The 14,555-nt window shown below is 40.0% G+C and overlaps 1 protein-coding gene across 2 annotated transcripts in view; it reads right to left on the bottom strand.

The window, feature by feature from the left end:
- Window positions 1–14,555, bottom strand: part of LOC140453157 (KH homology domain-containing protein 4-like) — a 72,713-nt gene that overhangs the window by 40,813 nt on the left and 17,345 nt on the right. For both annotated transcript variants that reach the window (XM_072547608.1, XM_072547618.1), the window contains exons 5-6: window positions 3,814–3,866; window positions 1,804–1,958 (exon numbers count right to left, since the gene is read on the bottom strand). In XM_072547608.1, coding sequence (XP_072403709.1) covers window positions 1,804–1,958; window positions 3,814–3,866 — 208 coding nt within the window. The remainder of the gene's footprint in view (window positions 1–1,803; window positions 1,959–3,813; window positions 3,867–14,555) is intronic.

Here is a 14,555-nt window from a genome sequence, read left to right as displayed (position 1 = left end):
CCTATCAGATAAGATTCTCATTTCAACAACTTTAGATTATAACCACTGTTCACATTTTTTCAGACAGCAGATTCTGGGAAAAAGTTTACCTGTTGAAATGTAAAATATGTATACCTATTCGAGGCCTTTATTGTTCCATTGTCACCCTTTGTTGTCTTACATCTTCGTATCTTTTGTGATATAAGATGCACATTGCGCTCCATCCAATAAGAAGCTCTTACTGTTTTCATCACTACTTTTCTTCCCAACCTCCGTCTTTGAGCTCTGCGCTTGCTTATAAACTGTTTAATCTCAACATACCCCCAGTTCCATCAAAAAGTCATCAGCCAGAAACTTTTGTTGTGTACCCAAAGATGCTCCTTTACTTGCTAAACATTTCCAGTATATTAAGTTTTCTATTGAATAAGTTTATTGTCACCAATTCAACATTTCATTTTGTGGTTTGCTCGGATCATAAGGAGCAAAGTGGCAGACAAGGAAGGAGTTGAACACCACAGTCCAAAACAAAGTCAAATAAGAAAGGCACTCACACCAATGCAAACTGCTCTCTCAAAGACACAATTAAAAACAGGGTTAAAATGGAAAACTTAACTGTTGATTTGAAATTAGATTGCTTTTAGAATTTAATTGAATTATTTGATTGCTGAATTAATTTCAAATGTGCTCTCTTTTCTTGTATTGTGTATAATGTATAAAAGCAAAACTTTTAACGTATGATTCATAGTAATTTGCATTAACATTAATCAGATAATCCATAACACTTACCTATTGGACCATGCTTTTGGTCATGTGACCTAAAATTATCTTATATGACTGTTTCATATCTGGTTTTAGAATTCACCTGTCTTGTGCCATGGGAAGCTTTTATTGAATGAAAAGTGTGAGAAAAGCTGTTGTTATTGAAATACGTGCCAGATTTTCGTGTTTCAAGACAATGGCAATTCTGCTTTTCATCAGATTGTTTGCAGGCACTTTCTAGACACAACAAAAGATTTTTTTTCACTATATAAGACCAATGGTCTTAGAGAACACATTTTTTTAAAAAATTGACCAAAAATACACATTTAATTCCTGATAAAGGGCAGATTTATAGTGATCACTTATTGTCAATACACCGAAAGTTGAATTTCACACAGATACCAACTTTGCCACACCTAGAGTTAAGACCTCAACAGACTATGCAGCAACTAAAAATAGTCAGGGGAACGTACATGGGATTGCTGAGTCACAGTTCAGTGTCACAGCAAACCTGGAAGTGCTCAGGAATTCTGCTATGCTCATGCTTTAAACCTATCTGAACTTTAAACATCTGAATTAAGACAATAGTCTCTAAATATGAAATTTTAAATTTTAAGATAGAGCTTCATGTTTGTGTGAACACAAAGATGCAAAGACAGAACGCTTACAGCTTCAGCCAGGCAGAAGGCAAGTAAACAGGTCTGACTGGAATCCTACCAGGTCTAATTTTAAAATCCCTATTAAATGAGGCTGAACCATTTGTTCTCCAATTCAATGACATTATGGGCATCAACCATTTAGCAAAAATATGCTTTAAATAGTGCCCAATTTAACAGATTATTGTCTTTTGTAAATCTGGAAATAGAGTACTATTACAGTTATTAATCAGCACAGTCAGATCAGGATAAAGCTATTAAAATTAAATTACTAGATTGTAATTTTATATTTTTATTGAATATTTATCCCAAGTCTGCAATGTGTAACTTCATTTACAAATGCTTCTGTAACTAAGATTAACCAACACAACTGCGAACCAACATTCTGTTTAGCCTAAACCATACATACCCCTGGTTGTAACTGGGGCAAAGAGTTGTATGGAGAATTGTGTGCAGCCATAGGACTACTCCTTGCAGTAGATGTCACTACAGGTGGAAGTGGCTGTTTGATGGCTTCTTTTGCTAATGCTTCACCAATAATCTCTTTGATCCTGTTTACAGCCCCTGAGATGAAAACAAATCAGCTGTACTTGTTGCACATTGTTTTCTTGGAATGGAAGGTTTATTATAGCAAAATAACTGCAAGTAAAACAAAACACCTAAAAACGCTTCAAAGTGATCTCAACATGTCTGTAAAGGTTACTATACAATCTACTTCATTAACACCACCAGTAGGACTTTTTTAAAAAATCAAACTCAACAATGACCTGCTAAACAAAACATAACAGAAACTGATCAGCAGGTCTGCAAGATAAAAATTTGAATGAAAGTGCAATTCCTACAATAAATTTATAACTCTATATTAACAAATTTAAATAATTTATACATTATGTTCAAAACCAGGTTCCTGCTCAAATTATCTTGACAGTTGTGACATCTTCTAACATCTCAGAAACACCTAAGTCGACAAGTTCACATAATTAAAATATCTACTTTGCTTCCCAAATTTTAATATCTCATTGGTTCTGCATTAAAATGAACAATTCAGTCTTTTTCCAAGATTTAAAACCAGTATTTCATTACTCATTAGTCCGACATGCAGTTCTATTTCATTTTAATTGAATTAATACGAGATGTTAAAAGATAGGTACAGTCCTTCCACCACAGACCTATGTAATGAATAGGTGATCCAAATACAGATTTAGCCCCTTTCTGTATTAAGTCAGCCAGACAATGGCGGTAAAGTCAGGGGCCAGGCAAAACAAAAATGACGTGGACACAAAACTAGCACGAGAACCACTGCTTTAACAAGGTAAAGTAGAAAATCAGCTGTAAACGGTACTCCAGAGAGTGTAATGCATGTACACAGAGAATTAGGACTAGTCTTTATGACCTCTTGGAAATGGCCCACTGATACTCATGGTCAGGGTTATATAAAAACAATCATTTGTGCAAGGTACATGGTGGCGACTGACCCCATGGAATCACATCCTACTTAATAACTTCATACAAGGAAAAATTAGAGGGGAGAATAACCAGTTACAAATTAGCTTACAATATACATTTCTTAAGATCAACAGAAATAATCTACTTACTAGATACAAGATAGACCCAGATCTTCCAATTACCATCAGAATACACCTGACTGACAGTAATCTTATTAAAGATTGCTCACTTACCTGTCAGTGACCATTACAACAGCATTCAGAATCTGGTCTGTCCTCCATTGTAGGAAACCAGCTAGAAATCCACTCAGCGCTGATGAGCGCAGGAGGCCATGATGAGTCCCCTTTTTATGGGGAGGGTAGCCAGTAAGTAATCATTTAAAGGTTCCAAAGCCACTCTGACAACTAATGCAAGAAGTTAAGTGCAAAAATAGGTGGGTGAGGGATATCAAGTGATAAGTGAGTGACAGAGTACATGTGACACAGAAAGTGAGAGGATGGGGGGGGTTCACCAGGGGAGTGGCATGGAAGCGATTGGGGAAAAGGGTGTCCAGTTTGGAGTTGGGGTTAAATTTCATAGTTTGCCAACAGCAGGCTCAAATTCCTCTGACATTTGCTGGCTAACCATAAAGCTGAGTTACAATCCTCCGAAGTCTCAGACTCAATCAGATTTGTGGACTTTTTGGGGGTTAATGCCCATCGAAAATGTAAACTTCCAAAGCAATTTCCACATAATCAGTGTGTGAGCACTCCCAAAAAGTCCCGATGCACATCTTTCAGTGTACGTCTAGTCCGTGACTAGCCAGAGAACAGAAGATCTGGGCCACAGTCTATTATTCATCAGATAGCATCCAATGTTCTGTAGGTTTAACAATTATGACAAAGTATAAAAACTATAATTAGCACCCAGATAATACAAAAATGACTGAATCTTAATCAGTGAAATTAGATGTAGCAATTTCAACAGGTCTTACTGTCCACACTCTTCTGCGTCTGTGCCTGTATGCAAAGGTAGAGGGGTCGATCCCTAAAGAAAGAATAATTATTGACTTAAAGCGCTTTAACTTCAATGTCACTAATGCATAATAATGCCACCAAAGATAAAATAAGTTTCAAGCTTTAAAACAAAATATACAAACTGTGATTCGGGGTTTCAGTATCAGTCAATTTTTCCACTAGCAACTAATGATTTAGGCAAAGAAAGCAGTTTTGTCAATAAAAGATTTTCATTTACATAGCATTTTTTGCAACCTCAGCACATCACAAACTGTCTTTTAGACAATTCTGAAATGTAATGTTGTGTAATGGAGGGAACACAGTATCCAAATTGTATAGAGTGAAGTTCCACAAATAGTACAAAGTGAACAAGTAATATGTTTCAATGATGTTGATTGAGAAATAAATATTATCCAGGAGCTAATAATCAGATTTCACCCAATGCTCACTTTAATAAAACTCTTGAAAAATGATTTAAATTTATAGTTTTCGTTTCGCAACTTCAAGGTAAACCGAAGTGCTTTACAGCTAATACATTATTTTTAAAGATAATCAATATATTGAGTGGTATGACAGCCAATTTCAGACAGCATGGTCACACAAACTACACAATGAAAATCTGATAATATGCTTTAATGATGTTGATTGAGGGATAAATATTGCCCAGAAAACTTCCCTGAAATTAAATATCTAAGCCCACCTGAGGGTGCAGATGGAATTTCAGTTTAATGAAACAGATCTCCAAAAGACTCCCAAGTGTTAGACTGGTAAAGTCAAACTATATTTTATGCTCAAGACCCTGGGATTCACCCACGAGCACTACCAGAGCTATAGTGGATATTTAGATAATACAGTTGATCATTCATAGGGCTGCACTTTTTGAAAAATCATACATATAAACATGTCAGAAAGATACAACATTCCTCGTTGCTAGGCATTCCAGTGACTTCTGGTTTATTATGTTCTTTATCTACCAATATATACAGTAATATATTACTGATAGCCACAATGAAATATTTATCAATTACATACTATGTTATTCCCTTACAATGCAGAGCTCTGACGAAGAGTTATCTAGACTTGAAACATTAGCTTGCTCTCCAGCTTTTGTTGTTTTCAGTACAGATTCCAGCATCTGCAGTAATTTGTTCTTATTCCTTAAGTTTCAAACCCAGCAGATATGATGGTCTTCTCAACGACTAATCTCAGAAGCAAAATACACAGCAAACTAGTCAACAGGCAGCAACATTTGCAAACACACTACAGTAGAACAATAGCGCACACTTGTGCTTATTCAAGGTCAATTTAGGATACTTTGCAAGTGTGGTCTTTACATACGTAATGATTATATTCCAAATTAATCATCAGAGATCAAAATGACACTGGGTTCATAAGAATTAGTAAATACAGTTGTTTGCCAGAGGAGGTCAAGCGGCTTTGACCTTGCAAAAATATAAAGCCTTTCATTTAGAAAATGCAGGATTCTTTCTTTCACTTGGTAGTTCAGAGCTTGAATGTTTCTAAAAAGGCAGACATGTTGCTCTCTTCAGGACAAATGCAAGACTGCCAATTCTTTCTTAAGGCTAAAAAAAAGCTGAAGGTGTAATTAGAAAAGAAAATCTTTATCTTTAAAAAGTTATCTTCACCTAAAAATGAGACATGACTCTTCCTTCCATAAAATATTAGAAATTGAACTGAAAGCAGAGCTACTATGTTAAGACCTTCAAGGGGGAGGAGGAAGGGAAAGGTAGGAAGGCAGGTGGCTGACTTTTTATCAAAGACTATGCAAATGTAAAATGTTAAGTTCAAAATGGTAAAGGCTACTGCATCATAATTCAAAGAACTGAAGCATTTTAATTTTTTGAGCTATGTGGTGATCATAATAATTCGAGTCAAGTTTCCAAGATATTTAACCTTTTCACATGTAAATAGATACCCTGGAACTACATATAAATTCTACTTTAAAGGCAAAATAAGTGGGAAAAATCAATTCAAAGTTCTTTAACTCCATGTTTTCAGTTGCAAAAATAAATGTTTCTGATGTTAATTATATTCATGCAAAAGTATGAAATAAGTGCACACCACATACAAGATGCTCTGTACTTTAAAGGGAGTCAGTGGCACTGTCACCAGGATAGTAATTGGGTGAATAATATGGGAACATAGATTCAATGGCAGCTGAATTGAATTAACAAATCTGAAACTGAGCTAGTCTTAGTAAGTCACTATGATAATCATCAATTATTACCAATCATGCTGCTCACCAATCACCTAATTCTAGACCTGCAGCAATAGAACATAGAACAATACAACATAGAACAGGCCCTTCGACCCACGATGTTGTGCCGAACATTTGTCCTAGCTTAAGCACCTATCCATGTACCTATCCAATTACCGGTTAAAGGACACCAATGATTCTGACTCTGCCACTCCCACAGGCAGCGCATTCCATGCCCCCACCACTCTCTGGGTAAAGAACCTACCCCTGACATCCCCCCTATACCTTCCACCCTTCACCTTAAATTTATGTCTCCTTGTAACACTCTGTTGTACCCGGGGAAAAAGTCTCTGACTGTCTACTCTATCTTTTCCCTGATCATCTTATAAACCTCTATCAAGTTACCCCTCATCCTTCGCCGTTCCAATGAGAAAAGGCCTAGCACTCTCAACCTATCCTCGTACAACCCATTCTCCATTCCAGGCAACATCCTGGTAAATCTCCTCTGCACCCTCTCCAAAGCTTCCACATTTTTCCTAAAGTGAGGCGAGCAGAACTGCACACAGTACTCCAAATGTGGCCTAACTAAAGTCCTATACAGCTGCAACATCACCTCACGACTCTTGAATTCAATCCCTCTGCTAATGAACGCTAATACACCATAGGCCTTCTTACAAGCTCTATCCACCTGAGTGGCAACTTTCAAAGATCTATGAACATAGACCCCAAGATCCCTCTGCTCCTCCACCTTACTAAGAACCCTACCATTAACCCTGTATTCTGCACTTATTTGTCCTTCCAAAATGGACAACCTCACACTTGACAGGGTTGAACTCCATCTGCCACTCCTCAGCCCAGCTCTGCATCATATCTAAGTCCCTTTGCAGCCGACAACAGCCCTCCTCACTATCCACAACTCCACCAATCTTTGTATCGTCTGCAAATTTATTGACCCACCCTTTGACTCCCTCTTCCAAGTTATTAATAAAAATTACGAACAGCAGAGGACCCAGAACTGATCCCTGCGGAACTCCACTTGTAACTGGGCTCCAGGCTGAATATTTACCATCTACACCACTCTCTGACTTCAACCGGTTAGCCAGTTCTCTATCCAACTGGCCAAACTTCCCACTATCCCATGCCTCCTGACTTTCCGCATAAGCCTACCATGGGGAACCTTATCAAATGCCTTACTAAAATCCATGTACACTACATCCACTATTCTATCCTCATCCACATGCTTGGTCACCTCCTCAAAGAATTCAATAAGACTTGTAAGGCAAGACCTACCCCTCTCAAATCCATGCTGGCTGTCCCTAATCAAGCAGTGTCTTTCCAGATCCTGATAAATCCTATCCTTCAGTACCCTTTCCATTACTTTTCCTACCACCGAAGAAAGACTAACTGGCCTATAATTCCCGCGGTTATCCCTATTCCCTTTTTTGAACAGGGGCACAACATTCGCCACTCTCCAGTCCCCTGGCACCACCCCCATTGACAGTGAAGACGAAAAGATCATTGCCAACAATCCTGCAATTTCCTCTCTTGCTTCCCACATAATCCTAGGATATATCCCATCAGGCCCAGGAGACTTGTCTATCCTCAAGTTTTTCAAAATGCCCAACACATCTTCCTTCCTAACAAGTATCTCCTCTAGCTTACCAGTCCGTTTCATACTCTCCTATTCAACAATACGGTCCCTCTCATTTGTAAATACTGAAGAAAAGTACTCATTCAAGGCCTCTCCTATCTCTTCCAACTCAATACACAGTCTCTCACTACTGTCCTTGATCGGACCTACCCTCGTTCTCGTCATTCTCTTGTTTCTCACATACCCATAAAAGGTTATCCTTGATCCTACGTCAAAGATTTTTCATGCCCTCTCTTAGCTCTCCTAATCCCTTTCTTCAGCTCCCCCTGGCTATCCTGTATCCCTCCAACACTCTGTCTGAACCTTGTTTCCTCAACCTTATGTAAGCCTCCTTCTTCCTCCTCATGGATATCCAACCCTCTACACCTCCATTCGCCATGACCAGGGCCTCCAAGCCCTCCATTTTTTCCTCTCCAGACGTCCCCAACAGTACCCTTCCACAGACACTCTCATTCGTTTGGCCGAACTGGTCCTCACCCTTAACAATTTCTCCTTTGAATTCTCCCACTTCCTCCAGACCAAAGGCGTAGCCATGGGCACACGTATGGGCCCCAGCTATGCCTGTCTCTTTGTTGGTTATGTAGAACAGTTGATCTTCTGTAATTACACCGGCACCACTCCCCACCTCTTCCTCCGCTACATTGATGACTGCATTGTCGCCACCTCGTGCTCCCGCGAGGAGGTTGAGCAATTCATCAACTTCACCAACACATTCCACCCTGACCTTAAATTTACCTGGACTATCTCTGACACCTCGCTCCCCTTCCTGGACCTCTCCATCTCCATTAGTGACGACCGACTTGACACTGACATTTTTTACAAACCCACTGACTCCCATAGCTACCTGGATTACACCTCTTCCCACCCTATCTCTTGCAAAAATGCCATCCCGTATTCCCAATTTCTCCGCCTCCGCCGTATCTGCTCCCAGGAGGACCAGTTCCACCATAGGACACACCAGATGGCCTCCTTCTTTACAGACAGCAATTTCCCTTCCCACGTGGTTAAAGATGCCCTCCAACGCATCTCGTCCACATCCCGCACCTCTGCCCTCAGACCCCACCCCTCCAACCGTAACAAGGACAGAACGCCCCTGGTGCTCACCTCCCACCCTACAAACCTTCGCATCAACCAAATCATCCACCGACATTTCCGCCACCTCCAAAAAGACCCCACCACCAGGGATATATTTCCCTCCCCACCCCTTTCCGCCTTCTGCAAAGACCGTTCCCTCCGTGACTACCTGGTCAGGTCCACACCCCCCCTACGACCCACCCTCCCATTCTGGCACTTTCCCCTGCCACCGCAGGAACTGTAAAACCTGTGCCCACACCTCCTCCCTCACCTCTATCCAAGGCCCTAAAGGAGCCTTCCACATCCATCAAAGTTTCACCTGCACATCCACCAATATCATTTATTGTATCCGTTGCTCCCGATGTGGTCTCCTCTACATTGGGGAGACTGAGCGCCTCCTAGCAGAGCGCTTTAGAGAACATCTCCGAGACACCCGCACCAATCAACCAAACCGCCCTGTGGCCGAACATTTCAACTCCCCCTCCCACTCTGCCGAGGACATGGAGCTCCTGGGCCTCCTTCACTGCCGCTCCCTCACCACCAGATGCCTGGAGGAAGAACGCCTCATCTTCCGCCTCGGAACACTTCAACAGCTTCCTCATTTCCCCTTCCCCCACCTCATCCTAGTTTCAAACTTCCAGCTCAGTTACTGTCTCCTTGACTTGTCCGACCTGCCTATCTTCTTTTCCACCTATCCACTGCATCCTCTCCTCCTTGACCTATCACCTTCATCTCCTCCCCCACTCACCCAATTGTACTCTATGCTACTCTCTCCCCACCCCACCCTCCTCTAGCTTATCTCTCCATGCTTCAGGCTCACTGCCTTTATTCCTGATGAAGGGCTTTTGCCCGAAACGTTGATTTCGCTGCTCGTTGGATGCTGCCTGAACTGCTGTGCTCTTCCAGCACCACTAATCCAGTATTTGGTTTTCAGCATCTGCAGTCATTGTTTTTACCTTATTCAACCTCCCTCGTCAACCAAGGTTTCCTCACACAACCATCTCTTTCCTGCCATACATATCAAGGACACATTGTATCTGTTCCTTGAAAAAGTTCCACATTTCAACGACATCCTTCCCTGACAGCCTGTGCTCCCAATTTATGCTCCTCAGATCCTGTCTTGCAGCATTGTATTTACCCTTCCCCCAATTGTAAAACCTGCCCTGTTGCACGCACCTATCTCTCTCCATAACCAAGGTGAAAGTCACAGAATTGTGGTCACCATCACCAAAATGCTCACCCACTAACAAGCCCATCACTTGTCCCGGTTCGTTACCAAGTACCAAATCCAATATGGCCTCCCCTCTGGTCAGACAATCTATATACTGAGTTAGAAAATCTTCCTGGACACACTGCACAAACACCACCCCGTACAATCTACTTGATCTAAAGAGCTTCCAATCAATATTTGGGAAGTTGAAATCGCCCATGACTACTACCCTGTGGCTTTTGCACCTTTCCAAAATCTGTTTCCCAATCTGGATCTCCACATCTCTGCTATTGGGGCGCCTATAGTAAAATCCCAACAAGGTGACTGCTCCTTTCCTATTTCTGACTTCAGCCCATATTACCTCCAAAGGCAGATCCCCCTCGAACTGCCTTTCTGCAGCCAAATAAATGTGATTGATTCTTAACTACCCTCGGAAATAACTTAACAAGCCACTCAGTTCAGGGATAATTTGAGAATAGATAATAGATGCTCAGATCCCTTGAAAGAATAAAAAAAACCATCTTGCTTAGCCTTCTTCAAACAAATCCATGACCTCTACCACCTAGACGGACAAGGTCAGAAGATGTATGGGAACTCTTGAGTTGTAAGCTCCTCTTCGAATCATGCATGAAAATGATTGCGAATAATAGACACCAGTCCCTCACTGCCATTTGATGCAAATCCTGAGCTTTCCTTTTTAACAGAATTGTGGAAGTATCTACACTACATGGACTGCAATGGTTCAAGAAAGGTACATCATTTCCTCAAGAGCAATTTTTAAAAAAAAATCTCTTCCTGGGATGTGGGTATCTCTGCTCAGTCTGCATTTATTGCCCAGACCCAATAGTCAACTTAATATACTGCTGAGGGTGTGGAGTCATGTAGACAAGACCATAAGGATGGCAGATTTCCTTTCTGAAAGGATAACAGTGAACTAGATGTCTTCTTACAACAATGGTTACAAGGTCATCATGAGACTAGCTTTTCAGTGAATTAGAACCCATGTCCCCAGAACATTAGTTTGTGGTTCTGGATTACCAGTCCAGTGACATACCACTACGCCACCAAGTCCTCTCATTATTAGCTCATCAATATGAACAACATATGCTGGCCTACATCTCATACAGGGAGAAAGTGAGGATTGCATCTCATACAGTCATAAAGCTGTAGTCATGGAAACAGTCCATTCGGTTCAACTCGTCCTTGCTGTCCAGATATCCTAAATTAATCTAGTCCTAGATGCCATGATTTAGCCCATATCCCTCTTAACGTTTCTTCTTCATATATCAAGTCAGATGTATTTTACAAATTGTAACTGTACCAACCTCGCTCTGGCAGCTTATCCCATACATGTACACCCTCTGCATGAAAACGTTGCTCCTTAGATCCCTTTTAAATCTTTCCCCTCTCACCCTAAACCTTTTATAAAAAATGAAAATGCACAATTAAAACAATGGATTAGCACCTTAGCATAGGCCTAGACCATCCCCCGCCCTTTGAGCTGCTCTGCCATAGAATTATGGCTGATTTGGCTGTTTTCAAAACTCCCTTCCTGTCTGTCCCCTATAATCTCAAATTCCCAATCTATCAAAAATCCATCCAACACAGCCTTGAATAAATTTAATGACCCAGCCACTGCTTTCTTAGAGAAAGAATTTCACAAAGTATTATCAATCTGAGGTTTAAAAAAAAACACATCTATCTTAAAAGGGAGACTTAATAAGCCTAAAATGGTCCCCACCAGTTCAAGTCTCCCATAAGAAATGTCCTCCTAATATCCACCTTATCAGTTCCCTCAGGAACTTATATACTTCGTTAAGATCATCCTTCAGTTTTCTAAATTCTAATAGATGCAGACTCAATATGTTTAATCTTTCTTCATAAGCCATTCATCCCAGGAATGAGTTGAGTGAATCTTTAATTGCCCAAACGCATTTTATTTCAAATAATGAGACTAAAACTGTACGCAGTACTCCAGATACAACCTAACATCTTTACAGTTGCAGTAAAAGTTTATGTCGAAAACTCCATTCCCCTTACATTAAACCCCAATATTTATTTGCCTTCATAAACACTTCCTTTTGCACGAGAGTACATCTTTTTCCATTTAAATTGTATTCAGCTTTTCTATTCTTCCAGTCACAATGGATGTGTGTCAAATTTTTGCCACTCATTTAATGTACATTTGTTCCTTTGCAGACTTTTTACTCCCAACTGAAAATTTCCTTTCCCACTTACCTTAGGTGACATTAGCTAGCACAGGTTTATTCTCTTCATCTAAGTCATTGATACAAACTGAAAACAGATGCAGCCCAGGAATGATCCCTGTAGCACTCCATTAGTTGCAGTTTTCCAACTCTTTATTCACATGAATATGTTAGCTGTTACTATCATCGTTTGCCAAGACTATTCCAATCATGACCTTATTTGGTGGGTCAGAATTCATGAGACGCAAAATCCTTGAGAATGTGGTACCAAGAGTGGCATGAGGGAGAGTTGTTTATTCACAAGGTTTTTAAGTACCTTTTTGTTTGAAAGGATGAGATTCAGGCCTACAAGATCAGGCAGTAAGATCACACCCACTGTTAAAAGAATTGCACAATTTAAAAGGGACACCTTTAAGGGGTTCATAATCCACAATTTTTGAACCCTGTCCTACATTAAGGAGAAGGAAGGGCTGCAGATTAGTGATTGTTTTGATTGTTACCAGAAACTAAAAGGAAGGGTCAAAATATGTGCATGACATATCGTACCAAGGAACCATAAAACTGTAGGGAAACTGAACAACAGAATAAGCTTAAAGGCTAAGTATCTTAACCCATGAAGCAGTTGGAAATGACTATGATTGCATAGCCATTACTGAATCATAGTTACAAAGAAATCAAAACAGGGAGCTTCAGATTCAGGGATATTTGACCTTTTGGAGAGACAGGAAGGATGGAAAAGGTGGCGGGATAGCACTGTTAATAAGAAATTAAGACAATTGAGAGAGGTGATACAGGGCTTGGATGATGTAGCATCCATGTGGGTGGAGGTAAAAATCAGCAAAGAAAAGTAGTACACACCCCAAAATGATAGCCACTCCATGGGAAAGACAATAAATCAAAAAATAATATGTAAAATGAACAGAGTAATACTTCTCGTGACTTTAATCCTCATGTTGATTGGGGTTAATCAAATTGGAGAAGGTAGCTATGACAACAAATTCATATAGTGCATTATGTACAGCGTCCTCGAGCAATAGGTCATGGAGCCAACCTTGGATCTTGCAATTAGTACGAGGTAGTTTTAATAAATGATCTCAGAGTAAAAGATCCCCTTCAAAGTAATGATCATTAATATTTAGTTTGGAAATGAAAAATTTTGGTCACAGACTTTAAGGGAATTACAATGAAATAATGATAGAGTTAGCTAAAGTAAACAGAGCAGATAGATTAGCATGAATGACATGAGCAAGCATAGTCAGACACTTAAAGAAGTAAATCATGATTCTCATTCATCCTCTCAATAAAGAGGAAAGATTCTAAAAGAGGGTACAAAAAAACATGCATAACAAAGGAAGTTAAGGAGAGCATTAAATTAAAAGAGAAAGCATATAAGGAGGCAAATGACAGAGATAGCTCCCAAGATCAGTAAAAATTTAGAATCCAGCAAAGGAAGATTAAAAAGATAATAAAGACAGAGAAAATAAACAAGGCAAACTAATGAAGAACATAAAAGCTGGCAAGAGATTTTTTCTTAAATTATAGAAAGGGAAGGAGAAATCGAAGTAAACAACAAGCCCCTCAGAAAATTGGGCAAGATAGTAAAGGAAATGGCTGAGTTAAACATATCACGCATCAGACTTCCCAGTGAAAGATACTTTGAACATCCTATTAATAACTTGTTGTGAAGTTGGGTAGAGTAGTTGTAGGTTGGGAGGCAGGAGATTAGACTTTGGTGTTTGTAAAATGGGGAAGGCATTGTGTGGTCCCTTTAAAGAATCATGTGTTTTTTCTGTACTTAGAGATTTAAAATGGACGTCTGCGAGCAGCAGCTTGAAAGTTTGCAAGTACACTTAGAGCAACCGAACTGAAACATTTATATCAAAAGGCCATACAGCTGGCAGGCCAGGCAGCAGTTTTTACCAAAACAACCATGTTTTGTATTTAGCCAATCAATTTGTAACACATACTTAGATACCAAAAATACCTGTTAAATTTAAATCGGATGGTTTTAAATAATCCCATTGTAAGTAGTATTAATATGTCATCAAGGATAAAAGATGGGGGCAGTTTGACAAAGGCCCCAGAGCAAGCTGCCATCGGCCAGCGCTAATGGCCCTCAGCTCTCAAGAGCAAGAATTGCTGGCTTTTACAACATTATCTATGTCTTAGAGAAAGCACCATCTAAATAACAATGGCACCACTTACAGAGAAGGCATTCCTGATAGAAGAATTGACAGAGAATACACAGAACCTTTCAGAAGACACACAGCCTGACTGTAATTTTGGAAGACTAAATTCTATTTTTTATATGAGTGGGACATATTTATTGGAACAGCATACCATTAGAGTCTTGCTTAATC

The sequence above is a fragment of the Chiloscyllium punctatum genome, chromosome 2 (assembly GCF_047496795.1).
Source record: "Chiloscyllium punctatum isolate Juve2018m chromosome 2, sChiPun1.3, whole genome shotgun sequence".
Lineage (NCBI taxonomy): Eukaryota > Metazoa > Chordata > Chondrichthyes > Orectolobiformes > Hemiscylliidae > Chiloscyllium > Chiloscyllium punctatum.
Note: the sequence above shows the minus strand (reverse complement) of the source record. Positions and strands in the feature narration are given on the sequence as shown.